The sequence below is a fragment of the Balaenoptera borealis genome (genome assembly GCF_965194805.1).
Source record: "Balaenoptera borealis genome assembly, chromosome: 10".
Classification (NCBI taxonomy): Eukaryota; Metazoa; Chordata; class Mammalia; order Artiodactyla; family Balaenopteridae; genus Balaenoptera; species Balaenoptera borealis.
In genome coordinates, this window is record NC_138874.1 from 71438939 (window position 1) to 71459033 (window position 20095).

The 20095-nt window shown below is 47.0% G+C and overlaps 1 protein-coding gene across 4 annotated transcripts in view; it reads right to left on the bottom strand.

Moving 5' to 3' along the window:
- The window catches only part of VSTM4 (V-set and transmembrane domain containing 4), an 89946-nt gene that overhangs the window by 64675 nt on the left and 5176 nt on the right, over nt 1-20095 (bottom strand). For all 4 annotated transcript variants that reach the window (XM_082407142.1, XM_082407145.1, XM_082407144.1 and 1 more), the window contains exons 2-3: nt 16868-17266; nt 2672-2740 (exon numbers count right to left, since the gene is read on the bottom strand). In XM_082407142.1, the coding sequence (XP_082263268.1) occupies nt 2672-2740; nt 16868-17266 (468 nt within the window). The remainder of the gene's footprint in view (nt 1-2671; nt 2741-16867; nt 17267-20095) is intronic.

A 20095-nucleotide genomic window follows, 5' to 3' on the forward strand; every position in this document is an offset into this window, starting at 1 on the left:
CAGGAACAAAAGGGCAAAGGCCTGGGATCAGGCGCTGGGGAATTTCAACTGTACCCCTGACCTCGCCAACGCTGTGGCTGGGTTAAAAAAGCAAAACCCATAGATGCTGCTGCCGCTGCTGCTGCTAAAATCACAGGGAAAGAGCACTTTGGACACAGCGGCTCTGAGGCAGGATACACAGTGAGAATTCCAATTCAGCCTTCCTGAAGGGACCTAATTCTCTGTGTTGAGAAGACAGTGCATGTTGGCCTACAGATTTTGTGCAGAGTTAGATTGAGAATAATCCTCATATTCTGTAGCTACACATGAATTTTAAAATATCATTAATTACACAAAGTGTTTTAGAGACGCTGATTGTGCCACAAGGCGTGTGTGGACTTTTAAATGCTACAATCCTGCCAAATATATAGAGTCTTGGGTTTTGTACCATAGCATTTTCAAACAGTTCTTGGATCACTTGCACCAGAAACACCTCAAGCCGTGATGAAGTGCAAATTCTTTTATCTCTTCCTAAATATAATAATCAGATTCTTGGCAAGGGGGTGGGGCAGGGCGGGGGGGCAGCCCAGAGTCTGGGTTACTAACAACCCCCCCATGATATCCTTATGCATCTGATGATAAACAGGGCTCCTGCTGTCACATCTGCCAGTGGCCTACCTTAGGAAGCCCCCAGGACATCTCCAGACTCCCACCTCTTCCCAGTGCCTGGGTCATAGGACAGCCTCAGAAATACGGATACATCAATTGCTTTTTCTACTGCTTCACTTTATGAGGAGGAAAGTCACACATCTCTTTGTTAACAAATAGGCATTCACTGAATGAGAGACTAAGGGAGGGAATTGGGGATTATTTTACTTGGAGGCCATCAAGTAAAGAAAACACTATCTACAAAATGTGCAGAAGAAAAGGCAGGGAATACAAAGAATCACTGTTAAAGTGCAACCCGAGAAATGCAATATTTATGACTTCAAAACGAAACAATCCTAATGGCCTACCTGAGTGACACCTTATGGTTTGCAAACCATGTTCATAATTATGGTTACATTTTTCTAAGAGAGAAAGTTCCTCAATCCACTGCTTTTAACTAGCTATTGGAAGACATAGGTTTGAATCCAAGTGCTCTCCCCCAAGGGCAAGTTCTTACAACTGTTGAATTAACAAAAGGTGATGATGAAGGCCCAAGGCACACATCTCCTTAGATCCTTTTGGCTAGGTCCATACATCATCAAAAAATGCAATGCCTTCACAAGATGTAATCCTTCACAGTTTCTTGATCACATCTTAACATTAATCTGTTTTGTTTGTTTTTTTTTTTACTGATCAAAGGTTCTCCCTGAGAACTCACAAAATACATTCTTTCAGTGCTTATGGTCATAATCCTCAACCACTTTACAATAACAATTTCTGTGAGTTTTCCATACCCTAAGGCCATATGCTTTCTCAACCTCAGCACTCTTGACTTTTGGGGCCAGATAATTCTTTGTTGTCAGGGCTGACCTGTGCATTGGAGGATGCGTAGCAGCTTCCTTGGCCTCTACCCAATAGATGCCAGTAGCACCAAAATGCTAGTCGTGGCAACCAAAAATGTATCCAGACATTGGCAAATGTTCCCTAGAGGGATAAAATCGCCTCCTGTTGAGAATCACTGCTCTAAGGCTCCAGTCTGAGTGTCCTTCAGAATCACTCATACGTCTTGTTAAAACCCAGATTGCTGGGCTTCCCTGGTGGCGCAGTGGTTAAGAATCTGCCTGCCAATGCAGGGGACACGGGTTCGAGCCCTGGTCTGGGAAGATCCCACATGCCGCGGAGCAACCAAGCCCGTGAGCCACAACTACTGAGCTTGCGCGTCTGGAGCTTGTGCTCCGCAACGGGAGAGACAACGACAGTGAGAGGCCCGCGCACCGCGATGAAGAGAGGCCCCCGCTCGCCGCAACTGGAGAAAGCCCTCGCACAGAAACGAAGACCCAACACAGCCAAATATAAATAAATAAATAAATGAATAAATAAATTTATTTAAAAAAAAAAAAACCAGATTGCTGAGTACCACCCCCTGAGATTCTGATTCCATAAGCAAGGGTAGCACTCAACACAGTGCATTTGTAACAGCCTTCCAAGTGGTGCTGACGCTGACGTGATGCTGATGCTGGTGGTCTGGAACCAGTTTTGGAAAACACCTCCCTAAGGTCATGGCTGCATGCTGGCAACTCATGAAGAGCTTTTAACAAGTTCCAACTTAATCAGAATCTCTAGAGATGTGGTGCAGGCATTAGCGTTTTTAAAGCTCCCCAGTGATGCTAACATGGGTTGAAAATCAATTGCTTAAGGTTTACAGATGTTTCCAGAATCCCAAACTCCTTAAGAAACCTGAGATAAAATTAGTCACAGTAGATGTAATTTGCATTTTTATATTACTTGAAGATCCCTCCCTCATATCACCTCGGAGTAGAAATTCTGGCGCAAAACAAACAACCCCAAAGTATGCAGACTGGAGCTTTCATGTCTGTTTTTTCAAAATCTGTGGGCTGATACCACCAGGGATTTCCAACCTACTCTTGAGTAAGTTTAGGGCAAGAAAACCATTTGATATTAGGGCAAAACTAAGAAGTCTATTCCTTTCCTATTATCTAAAAGTGAGGCTGCATCTTATAATAAAGAAATAAGCAATCATTACCTTCAAAAAATGCCCAGGTCTCTTTCTTTTTCTCAAACGATGAATCTTCAGAAGCTTTGAGGGAAATCACTGTAAGACAAAAAAGAAATGGCATAGCATGAAGTGGAGTAGCTTATGGACCTGGCCCACCTCAGTCCAAAATAATATCATACGGTATATATGGCACTTACATTTATAAAGTAATTTTCATATTTGCAAAAACCACATTTAATTGTCACAACCCACAAGCCAGGGGAAGGTGCAATGACTTACATATAACAAGTAAGAGACCAGAGAGGGGAATTAAGTTGCTGGTACTCAGTCCAGCAGAAGCCTCACTCACCCCATAGACTTGCAAAATAAAGAGTTCCCCAGTGGGAATTCCAAGAACCAAAACATTATATATTTTACCATTTTAGTGGACATCTTTCCAAAATGTAGTGTACTTGCCTGGGTATCCCTAGATAGAGAAGCCTGAGGTCATCTGATGACTCAGGGTCAGTGCTCTGAGCACATTCTCCATGTAAGACAGTCACACAGCTGCAAGCATCTGATTTTGAGATTATTTTGTCTGCTTTCAGTCAGTGGTTGAGCACTGAATTCACTGTGCCTGCTTTCAATTGTCAGGGAAACAGAATTGAGTTACACTTTCTGAGATGATGGAAATGTTCTGTGTCTGCAAGGCACATACAGCTGCCACTGGCCACATGTTTTTATTGAGCATGTGAAACATGGCTTGTCCACATGGGACTAAGAAACTGAATTTGTAACTGTATTTCATTTTAATTAATTTAAATTTAAATAGCTACATTTGGTCAGTGGCTACCACACTGAAGAGCTCTAGAGAAGAGAATCTCTAAGACCTAAATAAAAAGACAAAGGTGGCTAGAATAAAAATTGAATCAATATGAGAGGTAAGGAATATGGCAAAGATGGTCTGGAACTTTATTTACTGCCCCTCCCACAAACTTTTATATTATTATTGTCATGGATTCCAATTCTGAATTTTCCATCTTTATTTTTCTCCAGGCCTTGCACTGGGTATTTCCATTGATCTACCACACAGATCACTAATCTTCTCTTCACCTGTGTCTAACCTGCTGTTAAAGCCATCTCTTAAATTTAAGATTTCATTTATGCATTTTTTCAGTTATAGATCATCCACTTAATTCTTTTTATATATCCTAGCTCTCTGATGAATTTATCCAGCATGTTATCTAATTTTTCAACCATATTAATCACATTATTTTAATGTACATGACTGATATCTTTCACATCTGCATTGCCCATAGGCTTATTTTTATTACCCATTTTTGATTTTGATCTTGTCCCTTGATGTGCCTGATAATTTTTTAATTGAATGCCAGACGTCATATATGGAAAATCATGGAGACTCGAGATAAAATTTTATTTTCCTAGTGGGAAATTAGAGTAGGGGGATGATCACCTAATCCAATGAGGATATGAACTGTTTAGAAGCTGGGTTTCAGTTTTTATAGGATATGGTTTCTCTCTGGTTTGCCCTTACTTCAGGGATCCCCAGTAGAAAGCCTCAAGTATTTATTATAGCGCTTCCAGTTTTCATCTCACTGATAGAACTTTGCTCTATCAGAGGCTCTGCTTGCCTCCTAAACAACCTGATTGTCACTTTCTGCATAACTTTTCTCAATAAGCACTGCGTAAGAACGGCTGAATTTCTTAAAGAGTTAAGCGACTCTGACAATTGGTCTCGTTCACTGCTCTTCTCTGCACTCTATCTATATAGTCCTTCAGAGAACAATTAAGATAGCTGAAATACATATGCATGTAGACAATTGTGTAATCATGTAATACAAATATACTTATGAAATATAAATATATAATTAGGAAAGCTGAAATACAGATATTTTTCAGCATTTCTAATTGTTCTCAGGAGGACTCTGTTCTGTGGGAAAGAACCCCTCTCCCAGTAGAACCTAAATTCCTCAAAACCAGAAGCTGGTCTTCTACCTCAGTTGATACCATCTTGGGACACACTGCCTGGCAGCTGGTAGGTGCCCAGTAAATAAATGAATGATCTATTTCTTTCTGACGGCCCCTCAAAGGAAGCAATCTGGACATCCAGGAATGAACTCTTAGTGGACGTCTGGTCTTGCGTGTGATATTAAACGTGTCAGACAATTCGTCCATCACCTTTCCTGCTTAATTTGCCCCACCCACAGCTCCTGTAATCTGCTCACTGCCAGAGCAACCGATCAGATTCCCCCTTCAAGAATTTAAACTAAGAAACAAAGTACATATGGTGGTTGTAGGCCCTGGGGTTGAAAAAGCCTATGGACTCTGGGGTGGGCAGCCGTGTTTGGAAAACAGGAAAGCAAATGGAGCAGAGGGCAGAACCTGCAGGAGGAAGGTGGAGATGGGAGGCCTTGATCTTGATGGCACTCTGGGTACCAAGAGGGCTGACGTGTTATTTGCTAACCTTGCATTGCATGAGCTCCGTATCCTTCAACCATCCCCACCTCTCTTCTGAATTAGCTTGAATGGGTTTTCATCTTCAACCATTTAAGCCTAGGCTGGGATAACCGCAGAGTCCTAATGAAGACAATACCGAAATGAGAAAGAAATGGACCTCTGAGGACCGTAGTTTTCAGGAGATCAGGGATGCCCATCATGGCCCAGTGCCTTAGTACTCCAAGTGTGGTCCATGGGCCAGCAGCATCAGTGTCACCTGGAAGCTTGTCACAAGTGCAGGATTGCAGGGGACCCAACCCAGATCTACTGGATCAGAACCTGCTTTTAAACCCAGATTCCCTGGATGAATCACATGCACTTTAAAGTGTGAGATGCACTGATGTACACTGGGTTGAGTTTCCGTTTGCTGGTTATGTAACCTTGGGCAAGTCACTTGACTTCCCACTGCCTGAGTTTCCCCATTTGTTATGCAGAGATGATAATAAGCTCAGGGTGAGTGTGAGAACCAGATGGGTTAATATATGTGAAATACTCAGAACAGTGCCTGAGAGCTAGTGAGCCATTTTTATCCACAAGGACCTTAGACAGGGATTTGGTCTATTTTATTCACTGCTCTAATTCCCACACCTAACTTCTAGCATGGTCCTCTGCTATCAGTCCTTTGCCTCAGAATGTGAATCTTCAGTTGTCCAAATGGTCCATAAGAAAGAGTTCCCTGACCTTCTGGCTAAACGTCTGCAACTCAGTCGGGCTGCTACCATTCCAGCAAAGGCCAGTGCCTTTGGACCACTTTTGATTCATCTTTCATTTTTTAATTTCAGAAGCTGTGGGCCCTTGATTTAGTCCAATTACAATTCCCTTTGCCTTATCTGGGATAGAAGGTAACAAGGTCTCCCCAGTGGACTTATGGAGATGGGTGTTGAAAGAGCCAACAAGCTGGGATTCAAAGCTAAGGGGGCTCTAAGCAAGGAATTCATGGAGGTTCCTCATTTCTCTCCTGTGCAGTTGTTTTATGGGAAAGTGCAGAAACTTTGTTTGGCATATGATGATCAGCAACACCAGTCATAATCTTATCTGTTCGTACAAGAAAGAAAAATTTTTACATGAACTCTGCCAGAGCTTTTGAAATTCTCCCAAGGTTCCACGTAGCTATCTTGTTTCAGCTGCTAATCCCGTGCTGTCTCAAAATGAATGCGATACATTGTCAAGCCACATGTCTGCGTCCACAGACCATGGCCAATGCCCTGCTCAAGGTGGCCTCTGTCTTGCCGCATGCTCTGAGCCCAGCGTCTCAGCCAAGAGCTAATGTGGGGGTGGGCAGTGGGCACCCCCTTGGGAAGGTTCATTACTCCAGCTGCTGGGAGTGATGCCAGCCCTGCTTCCCGGGGAACCTTGCCTCTTCCATCCTTCCTGCATCCAGAGGTCCCGTGAAGGAGGGCGGTACCAGGACCACCTCCTCCCACAGGGTGTGGGGCCTGGGAGGAGGGTAGTGCAACTGATCAGAGAAGCAGAAGGAAGTCCAGTTTGGCCTCAGCACCAAAGCACTCTTCTCAATACAGCTTTATCAGAAAGTGGGCATTTTGATTTCTGACTCCTGTGCACACTCATTAATCGGTCTGGGCCACAGTATAAAAGGAGAGTAAAGAGCGCTCAAAAGCTAAGTCATCAACTGACCTACTGACCTATTGACTGCTTTGCAATTTCCTGGGGACCCCGGCGCCCAGTGCGCAGAGCCTGGCTGACCTTCCTGTGAGGTGGTGGCCCGGATAACTGAGCAGCAGGCTGTCCTGGGTCCCTCCCCAGGAGAGCAGAATCAGACGACATCTAAGAAGGGGTGGGGGTTGTGAGAGCCACCACGTCTCGGGCCTCTGGGAAGACCGGCTGAAAGTGCTGCAGGATCAAACAGTCTGGAAGAACACAGCCCAGAGGCACCGAGACAAAACGATCCTATCAGCCTCATGTCTGGAGGAAGCAGGTTGGAAAGAAAGACTCTTAGTCAAGTCCCCTTTGCTGGGACCTGTGGGGAAACCATCACTCAGAGAGGTGTGAAAACTGAGACCCTTGATTTCTGACTTGGACAGACCGTCCCACTGACTCCCCTGGGGAGGGCATGTTTCACAGGCTGTGGCAGACCATGTCCCCTGAGTTCATGCCAAGACCCTGTGACAATGCCCTCCCCTGAGTTCACACCAAGACCCTGTGACAATGCCCTCCGGCTGAGGGACCTCCTGTTTCCTTCCTGTCTCCTGTTCACCGATGATACAGAGCATTTACCTGAGCCTGCGTTGAAGGACTGACTCCCGTCATCCAGTGAACAGATGGCTCATGATTTTTAGAGGCCCTGGGAAGGCTCCCCTTCTCCTAGTATTCTTTCCTGCCTGCTCACCTATGCCTCCAGTTCCTTTAACAAAGAATCCTATAACTAAAGGAGTTTAAATTGCAACCATGGGTTACACCCAAAGTACGGTGCACCTTTCTGACACAGAACACCTTCCGGAAGGCAGAGGTTGATGGAGAGGAGTGTAGGGAGGGCCCTGGAACAGACAGAGGAGTGAGGAGGCCGCAGGGAGCAGCGGCACGGATGCAGGAAAGACTGGCCCTGAGTTTGAGAGACACACCTGCACCTTCCTATTTCTACTACCGGTCAGGCTAGGCTGAAGCATTCTCCAGGATTCTATAACTCCTGACGGTAGAGGGTGTTGCCTTCACCGAGCACCTGAAGACCAAGATTTCTAAAACTTCAGTGTGTGGGAGAATTAATTGGGCCTCTTGTTAAAATGGGGATTTCCAGGCATGACCTCTGAGCTTCTGGTTCAAGGAGTTTGGGGAGGGCCTGGGAATCTGCATGATTAGGGAGCACACAGTCATGGAAATTCTGAGGCTTGAGGTCCCAGGACCCCACATGGAGAAGCCCTGTCTCACATACCGCTACTACAGAGAGCATTGGGCACCAAGTCCCAAGAGACATGGGAGAGGGGATCCAGGTCACGAGGGGCCAGATTCTGGGCCTCAATCTCCCATCCAGTCCAGGTTGCGGTCCAGAACTCAGAACTCAACCAATGCTCTTCAATTTAATCCAGGGAAAACGAGAGTAACAGCAAAACCTAAGGAATAAGCCTATCACATTAAGTGTTGTTTACAAAGGACTCCAAAAGGGCCCCTTAATAACATGTCTCAGAGCAGAGGAATACAAGGTGAAGAACACAGCTTTCAAGAAAGTTATTTTCAAAAGAGCAGACTGTCTATAAGGGCTGATGCGTCTCCCCAGGTGGCCGACTCAAACTTGGAAACTAGAGAGAATTTGAGTCAGAGAGACCTTCCTCCAATGATTATCTAATATTTCACACCCTCTGTCCCTGCTGAACACATTGCCTTAGAACGCATCACTATGCTTTACTCATTTCTCCTGTTCATCGTCCGCCTCCCCCAGCAGAAGGGAAGTTCCATGTGGGCTGGAATTGCATCTGTTTTCACTTCCTAGAATCCTTCTTGGCCCATAACAAGTCATAGTTAATTTGAGCGCACAAATGAATGGAATGAATATGATGCTGTATTGGTGGATCAAGGTCTCCCAAAGAAAGCTTGGTGCTGGGACCAACTTATATTGTGGAAGGCTGGGAAGAAAGCCCAGGGCAGGGCACCCTGGCCTACCCAGCGCCTTCCTTCCCATGGAAGACCTGTCTCAGAAGCAGGGGGAACACACTAGCTCACCAGGCCTTCAGGGCTGACTTCTCTGCAGTGCTCTGACTTTGGAGCTGCATGCTTTGGGTCTGTCATGATTTACTTTATGGCCTCTGAGTTCTTAGTTTCTAACAGAATGGCAGCAGGAAGCCCAGAAACCTTAAGCATAAGATGATTAAGCTCTTTTGAGTTGAAAGGAGAGGGGCAGAAGTTTAAGGCCCTGGACCTTGCAATGTAGACCTTGCTAATTTGCACCCAGGAGGTGTAGAAAGCTGGAGAGCGGACACACCCTACCTCAGTTTCCTCAGGCAGCATTCTGCACAGATCAATGGGAAAGGAAAATCTCCAAGGACCAGAAGAGGCTGGGGATATGAAATATGCACAAGGAAAGACCCTTAAATAAAATAAAGAGGAGTCAACACTTCTGCTCCAAATTCAAAAATTAATATAGTCAGTTCACTGGCCCTTCTTATTCAATGATCAGATGGTTTCCCAAGGGAAAAACTAAATGTAGCTGTGTCCCCACTATGTATAACTGTGTCAGTGTTCTCAAGAAAGGCAACTACAACCCAGAGAGACACAGAGAACTTCTCTGTTTCTGCTTTCAGAAGTTTGCCTATTGCTTCCTTTCCCCCTCGCCCCTCCAAGACTCAGGCCAAAGGCAGTCTCTCTTGGGGCCTGGACAAAGCCATATATGTGACTAGGACCTCTGAGTGACCTGCACTGATGGAGCAGCTGATGAGAAACAGAAAAGCTCCAGCTTTGTCTATTTTAAGCCACTCTTCCCTTTGCATTCACTCTAAGACAAATTCTAGAAAACAAAGCAAAAAAGCAAACGAAAAACCATGTTAAACAGACTTCCCATTGTGACAAGGCAGTTAGATAAGAACTTCACATTCTGAGACGGAATCAGCTGCAGAATACAAAGGCCATGTGTATGTCCCCACATAGCGGTTAGGAAACATTAAACCTTAGGGCTTGGTAACAGGCCCTCTCCAGACACAACCCCAGGGTAGATCTATATATTACTCTCTTGCTACCACCTTCCACTCCTTGTTGCCATTAATTAAAATTGCTTTATACCAAAGAGTTTGGGTCACTCATTCAGTCCTTCATCTAAAAAGTTCATTATGGAGCCCTTCTGTGTACCATGCACTGTGTCAGGTATGTGGGTGCATTTAAGAAGAATCTGGCAGGGTCCCTGGAGTCCAGGTCCCCGGGCAGGGCCACCATGCCAACCTTTCCTCTTATCACTGCCCACCTCAGCCCTTACCAATCACAAACATGCATCCAACTCCATTAAGTTATTTGCAAATCCCTCTTCTCCTTCATCCATACTTTTGCTCCAGCTGTTTCATCTCCTGACACGGCCCATAGTCGTCACATCCCTCCTCACCCTGTGGTCCCAGCGGAATGCCACATCCTCCAGGTGGCCTTCTCCTATTCCCCAAAGAATGTAACCTTGTCTTCCGCTGACTCCCCCGTACCTGCTTCACCCTCTTGTATGGCCTTTTCATACTCTCTTTCTATTAGCTTTGTTGATAATGTCAAACCTGACCTATACCCATATTGACATATGTCTCCTCCTTCAGATTGTGAGGTTGGGGACCCCAGAGGGAGGGATCAAACCTCCCCATGCATAACTCTCTTTGGACAAAGCACAGGGACCAAAGGCTCATAAACTGGGGCTTCATACATGGTGCTGAGCTTAAATTCCAATCTCTTAAATTCTTCCAAGAACATGGCAGTCACAAGGAGCGTAGATACAATGAAGAAGTGTTTGAAGTGGTGTTTAAATTACACTCCAGTTGTCAATTTGTTCCTTTTGAGTATAGGACCTGTTGACACTTTAAACATCATGATGTGAGCTTGCTTAATTAAGCAGTAGCACTAAATGTTTTGTTAATCTCATTCCTAATTATCTGTTCCATGTCTCTGGAGAAAAAGGAATTCTTTAATTTCTGTCACGGAAACTTGAAATATCGGTTCCCTGTGGTGGTACCTTCAGATCCAATTATTAAATTCCCTCTAATATTTTGGGGTTAAATAGATAAGAAATTATATTATAATTTCATCTTTGCCCCCAAATACTTTTTAGGGTAAACAGAGTTTTTTCTATTTGGTTTGTCCACTCCTAACATTTAAAGCTCACTTATATAATCTGAAGTCAAATAACAATTTGGCTTGTTAAAATATGCTGTTTGGGGTTAGACTGAAATACTGTTTAAATTGCAGGAGACAGCCCTTGCAAATTGCTTCTATTATTAGCATTTTCACCATTGATGAAAACATCTCCATCTGAAAAGATGGAGATTCGACTCTGCTCAGAATATCAGACTGCTTCTGAGTCAGTGGGTGGCAGACCTGGGCTGAAAAGCCATTGAGGATAATTTTGTACGAGGCGTGGGGAATGGGGAATCCAAGCGGTTGTACCCCTAAGACCAGAAGCTTAAAATGAATGACAATGTCACTCTTGAGAACCCCAGAGGGCTCACACTCCCTGGTGCCAAGGGCCCATGTGGTGCCCTCAAGCAAAGCACCGAACTGGCCATGTCAAAGCTCAACAACTGTCAGGGACATGTGGCACCCAGGACCGCGCTGCAGCCTGCCCTTGACCGGGAGCCCCAGGGACTCTCAGGCTTCATCCCGGAAACCCTCCTGAAGAAAATCCAGGCTTAGGAACTGGTCCAACCTCCCATTCCCACACCCACACCAGGGCCGTCCTTGCGCTTAGAACTCTCCAGGGTCTGCGTGTCCTGGGAGGGACCAGGCCACATCAGTGCCTGAGGAGGACAGGTATGGGGGTCGCAGGGACATCAAGCAGGATGGAGAAGGCACAAAGGTAGGGAGACCCCCAAAGCTTGGGGAGCAGAGGCGGCAAAGGGAGGTCAAGGGATTACTAAAGAAAGCGGGCACAAAACACAACGGGCAAGTGCCTGAACACGGGGACGAGGGGCAGACAGGGTGAAGGGCGTGTGGAGAGGCAACAAGACCTGCCGTACCAGCTTAGGGAAGACGGCGGGCTTAATTTAAACTGCACGCCTGAGGCACAGCAAGTACCAGTCAGCGCTGAGTGCGGAGAACAAACGCAGGGTCAGACACTACCTCTGTGTCTACAGGGACAGAGTAAAGCGAACTCCAGAAAGTATCACAATTTGCCAAAAAATTGACCACAAGTAGCTATCGGACTGCTTCTGAAATAATGAAAGTGCTTTTGCACCTACAGGAGAGATGTTGGCCCCCTAAAACAGCAAGCTTCAACTCGATTCGAAAGTGATCTTGGAATTTACCCCAAAGAGAACAGCTTGTCTCCACGTCCAGGGATGTGTTATGTTCTCAGGACATGTTAGGACAGAAATCCTTTTTTAACTTGGACCCAACTACTTAAAAAGCAAAGCTGTTAGTTATTTCTTTTGGCCTAAAGGAACCAAGAACATTTGGAAAACTCTGCACTAGTCTATCTATGAAGCCTCCAGCTCAGCAAACCTTGAATATCCCAAGCATAAACACGGCACCCCTTAGAGAGAGACCCCGCTGAGCAGCTTCGTCTCCCTGTTGGAAATCACCCCGAACCCCTGCTCATGCTCCCTTTATTTCCATCCTGACTTCCCTGTTCCACCAACTCCAGCCTCGCTCAGCCTGCTCAGTGCTAGGGACAGGGCACTCAGGACCTGACCTCCCCATATTCTTGGGTTCAGGCAGGGCAGGACCACTTCCTCCTATCTCACCTACAGCGAGACCCACCCCTGCATCTCCCCTGCTCATGACAAATGAGCCAGAAGCTGTTACCTAGAGATGGTTGTCATCAGAAAGGAGGACACAGGGCTCACCAGGCTGCCAGGATTAAGGTCAATGCACCTCATTCCTGCCTGGAACACTGTGCGCCTCTAGATTTCCCCCATATTGACTTTTTGCACTCCTGGGAAGAAGCTGCTACATCTTCGCTCTGCAGTGCTGCTCTCCTCCTGAAAACACTTTGCCTTTTCCGGACTGCCAGGGGGCTGGCCCAGAGGAGCCCATTCCAAACACCAAGTCTGCTGCCCCGAATATTGGTGTTTCCCAGGGCTTCACCCTTGGCCCCTGCCCCTTGGGGATCCCCTTGGGGATCTTACCCACCCCCATGGTTTCGCCTGCCCGACTCAGAATCAGTTCTCACTGGCCAGATCAGATGGGCGCTTCAGCTCCACATTTCTGCATACTTACTGGACATCAGTGCAGGACGGCCTCCAGCCACCTCACTCTCAATTCCTCTGTGGCCAGCTCCATCTCTTATGTTCCCTTTGTCAGCCGTGGGCACCATCCTGCACCCACTGAGTTAGGCCCCTGGGTATCATCCCAAAGCTTTCTCCCTTACTTGCACCCAGTTATTAAAAACTTCTTATTTGACCTCCAATGTCTCTCCATTCCTACTGCCAAACTTTGCATCATTTCAAGCCTGGGCAAATACAAAAGACTCTGCCTCTTCACCCTGTAGTCTGATCCCCCCCAAATCCATGTCCCAAGCAGCCAACAGAGGGGTCTGTCAAAAGACTTTAAACGCTTCCCAGGGTTTCCAAGGACTAAAGCAGAGATTCCCCAAAATGCCTGATGATAAAATCATCTAGACTGGATGTTAAATATTCAAATTCCAACCCAGACCTAATAGACTAGAATCTCCAGGGCAGATGCTTGGGAATCTGCATGTTAACAATGGCCCTGGAGATTCTTATCATTAGGCAAGGTTGAGAATACTGGCCTACAAAATCAAGTGTAAATTCCTTATTATTCAGTACAGGCCCCTCCACTATCAGCCCTGCCTGCCTCCCCTCGTTACCCACTGCCGGCCCGACCTTCCAGTTCAGGCTCCAGTAGTCCTGACCCACGGCTGTAGGGCCCTCCACCCACAGTCCCCTCTGGCTCCCTGCCCCACGTAAACAGCCAGTGTCCGCTCAAGCACTGCCCCCTGCCTCATCCTCAGGGGCCCTCCTGTGTGTGTGCCCAATGCTCCATGCACACCTTTATCACTGCACCCGACTCCATGACATCGTATCTGTTTCTGTATCTACCACCCTCTAAACAGATCCGCCCGTGTCCCCAAGTTTCCAGCAGAGCAGATGCGCCATAAAATAAATGCCCACTGAGTGAGAGATAAATGCATCTACCGAGCACTGCGGAACTCTGTAGTCCGTATTATTTTCCAATGCAATGTCTTCGCTGAGCCCAGCAAAGCTTCCTCAGCTGGACTGATCATCTCTCTGAAGGCTGCCACTCATTTCCTCATCATGTTTGCTACTCTTCTCTAGATTGAATCTATCTTTCTGAAAATGAGGTTCCCCAAACGGACGGTGTAGTGCACATTAGTGTCTCCCCAGCACAGTACACATGACACAACCAACTTCCTTCTCAGGGACACCAGGCCAACTTACTGTGTGTGGACGGAAATAACACAGTCTGTTCCTGCTGCCATATCACCCTGCAGACGCGCATCTAATTCACCACCGACATCACCAAAGTCCCTTCACAGAGAGCCTCCCGTTGACTCTCCAACACTGCCTGCGATTTGTTTTCCCCAAATGTATCACTCTGCCATTTTCCAAATTGAATCTCATTCTGTTATTTCCTGCTTGTATTTCTTACCTCCCTGGATTCCCTTTTCATTATGTTTTACTCCTTGCTGATGTTAAGAACGTCCCAATTTTGTACCTTCTGTAAAGTTCGCTGAGGTGATGTGTACCCCCTTTTCAATGACATTGATAAAACAATTAAATGAAATCAAATCTAACATCAACCCTCCTGGAAACTGCTCCAGAGGGTTCCAACACCATGTGTCACTTAGGGCTTTTGGATCCATGCCCTCTGCAGGCAGGGCTTCTGGCTCAGTGAAATGGTCACATGGCATAAGCAATTGAAGAAATTGTGTAACATTCCTTGCCTTTCCTTCTACCTCTGTGTGATAAAAATGACACTAAGTTCACGTGGTATGACAGGTTCTCTAAAATAAGCCAAGCGTGGCTCCATTATCACCCAGAGAATCACACATTTTCATTCTTCATTATTTATCATATTGTTTGGCACCAACAACCCTGAAGTCAGGAGCTCTCCCCACCCACAATCTCATACATATGCGGTTTCCAGACAAACCCTAATTTACTACTTCCTCATTCTTCAAAATCCCCAATTCTCCATCATATTTTAATAATTTGCACAATTAAAACATAAAATGGCAACTTATGCTTTGTCCCAAATTAATATAGCCAATATTTTTTTAGCCCCATACTTTCAGAGGTGTCTTCAGGAAAAAAGTCATGACAAATTCATTTATTAACATAGTTTTTTTTCCCCAATAATTGCTACTTTTTTTTTTTTTTCACCACACACACACATGCTCAAGGACTTACTCTGGTTTGGGGAAAACTCAAAAACACACAGAGTAAAATAAAGCAAGTAACACTGCAATTATGGGGGGAAATTGTTATTTGGTCTGTTCTTAAATTTCTGTTCCAGTTTCTCATTTTGCATGACACTGGTAAAGCACTCTGCAAGCACATGGCTAATGAGCTGGACTTCGTCAGGAGCCAGCATCTCAGGGACCAGCAGGGATGTGACAGGCTGCAGTTTACACACAATTCCCTGGACACGCCTTGTAACTCCACCCCTTCCTCTTCCACTCATAAGAGCAAATCAAAGTACCGAGAAGTGGGGAAAAGAGATTAGTTCCACTGAAGTCTTAAGAACCACCTCAGGTTTTTGCAGCACATACCCAAATAAATGTTCTAGAAGGAACCCAGCTTCATTCACTGAAAGTAGACGCACATGAAATAACGGACTTGATGACGGCGCTCACTTGAATGTAGGAAATCTTTTTATCTATTCTAACTGGCAGAGCTGTCGTCACTGCCGAGAGATTTACTACACGGCTCCGGAATACACCCAGACATAAAAATTAAAAGGGCATATATAAGATCTTATGTATCAGAGCCAAGTAATATCCAGAGTGGATTCCCTCCTTAGCCTGTGGTCATCCGATGTATTTTTCTATTTTCTGTGCCAAAATACATATTTATATTAATAGTCATTTGTTTTCTTGAATTAATTTGCTTAAGGAGAAAAAGTGCACAACATTTCAGATGATATATCATTCCATGCTTAAGAACATTAAAATAAGCAAACTCCAAAGACAAATGAAGTTGGACTATCCATGTAAATTATTTACTTTAACATATAGGATATGAAAAATGCCTATTCACAACTGAGTTTTATCCCTTCAACAACATCACTAATGCCTTTAATGTTATATGACATGTATACAACAAAATTAGATTCTTTTTCACACTTGGGGTCATCAGCTTTACTCTGTGATCCTCTTGATCTTCTACCAGACCAAATTCAGGTTCCAAGCACTCAAAGATGTAATTTTAGTACACAGTAGCCAGTCTTATTAAAATTGTGAGAGATGTCTTCTTGAATGGAACATCAGTGGCAAAAAATGATAGCCCTCAAATATGGCACTTGGTAGCTAAGATGTTCCGGAATGCGGCCCACGCCTCCTATCTGTCTCCAGGAAGGGAGGGCCACCTCTGGTCCTTTGCCCACTTTCGGATGAATTTCTCAGTGAGCTGTTGCCGAAGGCTTGGATCAGTTCCTCTGGGTGATGGATCAGAGCCTCTCAGGCTGCCCTGCTCTGAGGCCTGGCAACTCACATCAGGCATCAGGACCTCCCAATGCGGGCCTCCTCCCATAGGTGCCCGGCACCCTGCCAGGCAAAGCGATCAAGGCTGTGCAGACCTGAGCTGGAGGCAAAGAACACAGCCAGACCAATCTCTCAGCTGGCAAAACAGATTTTGCCCAGGGGTGGGTTGGGATGCCACCAGACACTTGCCCCTTTCTGTTCAGCCTTCCACGCCTATAATACAAGTCAGCCACAGCATCCATGTAAAGATCTATCCTCATTCCCATGGCCTGCCTCATACGGCTTGGCCCTTAGAGGCCAAAAAGATGTGCTCCAGCTCAGCAGAGCCGTCCTGGAGGCCACTGCCTGGCCAGCTGGAGGGAGGCCCACTGACCTGTCACCCTACCACTCTCCCCAGAGAGTGGACGCACCCTTACCTCTCATTTCTGTCGCCGAGGAGCCGTTGGACCAAGCTGTCCACTTATTCCTGTGCTTGCTGATTTCCTGGACTTTGCAGACGTAATGCCCTTGATCGGCTGGCCGGAGGGTCAAGACGGAGAGGGTGTAGAGCACCCCGCGCCGCTCCTCAAGGAGGCGCAGCCTCTGACGGTAGGCGCTGCGGCTGAAATTCCCATAGTACTGCACCACCCGGAGCTTGGTCATCTTAACCATCAGGGCCTCCTGGGAGTCCGGGCGCGCAAAGAACCAGCGCACGGCCAGCAAGCTGTCCTTCCGCCTCTTCTGGGAGACGTGGCAGAGAAGAGTAGCATTTTCCCCCTCCAGGTAGTCAACCACGGGCCCCGGGGACACGGTGACATTGAGGGCCCCACAGACCTCTGCAGAGAAAAAAGGAAAGAAGAAAGTGAGGAAGGTCACCACCTTTCCCCAGGTGAACACACATGGCATCTTCTCTCCAGGAGCCAGGTTGGTCTGCATGGCCAGAGAGGTGGGCCGCCCCCATCCCCTCTATGCTCACTCCGCCTTCTCGAAAGAGCCCTCCTTGGGGTGTGGAGTGTGCCTCTGTGGGCACCCATGTCTCATCTATGAGATGATCCCAGCCAAGCGGGATGCCATGGACCACCTGGCCCAGATGTACTGTTTTTACTTTAATTAGTTGCTGACATTTAAAATTCAGGAGATATCATATAAAGATTTGGATTTGGGGAAGCTCTTAAAAATTTCCAGCTCACATCCAATCCCCCCTCCCCAACTGCCTCCCAAGGCCTGCTTCCATCAGTTCCATCACCTCCCTGAGTGGAAAATGCTGTAGCCCCTTTCCCTGTCTCAGGTATTTCAACTGTAACCAAGGCAGATTATCAGTACTGGTCAGGCGGGTGTTAAACTAGTACCAGGGAGCTGGATTGACAGGGATGTCTCAGTTTCTTGCTCCAAGTCTCTTAGGACCAGGATCCGTGGTCAAGCAGTTGAAGTGCAAGAATAAAGAATGAATGAGCCCAGGAGCAGGGAGGGGTGCCAGACTCTCCCGGCAACCCAAAAGATGCTCCAGGATTCCAGGCCCAGGCCGCTACTTCCTGTTCTTTGGCTTCTTAGTTAGGGCTGCCCCTCCTAGCCACCATTCTGCCCCAAGCTGACTTTTGAGAGTGCCACTCCCTGGCCGCCCAAGATCATCCAGCCTAGCCGCCCTCACAGAGGCCTTCTCCCAGGAGACGCGCTGCATGGCGTCTGCAAGGACTGTGCAGTGCGGCGGTGCAGCCCCGGAGCTCACGGTCAGGGGAACCTCCCACTGGCAGGCAGAGCCCAGAAAGGGGCAGGATGCCCAGAGCTTCCTTCTGTCCAAGCTGGGCTGTCTTCTCACCAGGTCCCGCATCGTCACCCCTGCGCTGCCCAGCACACGACTCCAGGAAGCACCATTCCCTGCCCACTCCAGTGCTCGAGCAGGTGCCCCCAAGGTCATCCCAAATTACAAATGGCCCCCAAACACCACCTTCTGGTCCTATGAAGGGACTTGGGCCCTGATGGCAGAGTCACCCAAAGCTTTGAACTCTGGTGAGTGCTGCAGGTAAGCAAGGAGGAAGGATGAAAAAGAGAGCAAAGATTCAGACCTTCTACTGTGAAGAGGCTGTGAGTCAACAAGGTGAGGCCCTGTGTGTGTTGGGGTGGTGGTTACTGGGGGGGAGTGTGACCTACAAAGTATCCTTCATCGTAAAAACCCAGGCAATAAGCTCATCCTTACGTATGGTTTCCGCTATTGATTTAATAAACTAAACACCTTGAGAGATATGACTTGAGGGTCAATTTCATTTCATTTTCTTTCTCATCTCTTAAAAGCCAGGCCACCAGGACACTCCAGGATACTCCAAGATCCTTAACTTAATCACACCCATGAAGCACCTTTTGCCATATAAGGTGACATTCATAGTGCCAGGGATCAGGACGCAGACATCTTTGGGGGTCATTATTCAGCTCACTGCACTGTGATAGTCTTTGGTCACCATAAAAAAAAAAAAAAAAAAAGATGGAAGTGAATTCAGAAGAAAAAGGTTGATGCTTGGCTGGACTCAGCTCTTCGTGGACAAGAACGAGGTCTTCTAGGTCTACACTGACAAAGGACAAAGCCGCCCAGGGAGATACTCGGGGAATGCAGATCAACAGGTAACCAAGGAAGGCACACGCTCCCAAGTAACAATCTCACTGTCCACACAAGTCACTCACGCAGGACAAAAAGAGGAGGAACTGCCCTTACCATCTCCCCGCACCTCGCCCACCTGGCCCCCACCCTGCCCACACACCATGTTAAATTAGTCCAAAAGCATTTTCCCCGAATGCCAGGATCCAGGCTGAAGTTCACACGGGTCCCACAGCAGGAGTTCCCTGGTGAGTGGCCACACAGCTGGGAACACCAGGCTGACCCCACTCCACTAGCTGCCCGGGGGTTCGGCAGGCCGAGAGCAGCAGAGATGGAACAGCTGGCTTCCAGAACTGAAGTCCCGCTCTGCCCGCCCCCGAGGTCTCCCCACTGGAGGCAAGGAGAGCTGGGGAAGGCAGGAAATTGAAACAATATGGATGGGATGAGAGCACAGCCAGGACCCCACACCCTAGTCTCCTCCTATTAATGCTGCATGGAGGGATTATTTATAGTGACTGAAACCAGGAGAACGTGCCAAGTGCTCCAGTCCCCATGAGAGGCCAGATTCCATCCTAGAGGCAAACTAGTAACTCTTCCTCTTCTGCAGCTCAGGCCGAGTCAGCAGCTCCCAGGAAAGGGAATGGATTTAACTACCTTCCCCAGAGGAACCCTCCGTTCTGTCTTTACCAGTGTGCCTCTCTGCCTTCAGTTAGCCCCATACTCTCTTACAAATGGCCCAGGCACATTTCTCCCACTGAAGTGCAAGACCCTTGTTATGGGCTGAACGGCGTCCCCTGCAAATTCCTATACTGAAGCCCGAATCCCCAGGACCTCTGAATGGGACTGTACTGGAGAGAAAGCCTTTAGAGAGATGACTAAGTTAAAATGAGGCCCATAGGGTGTACCCCAATCCAACATGACTGGTGTCCTTATAACGAGGGGAGATTAGGACGCAGGCACAGACAGAGGAAAGACCACGTGAACACACAGGGAGAAGACAGCCATCTATAGGCCAAGTAAAGAGACCTCAGAAGACACCAACCCTGCAGACACCTTGACCTCAGACTTCTGGCCTCTA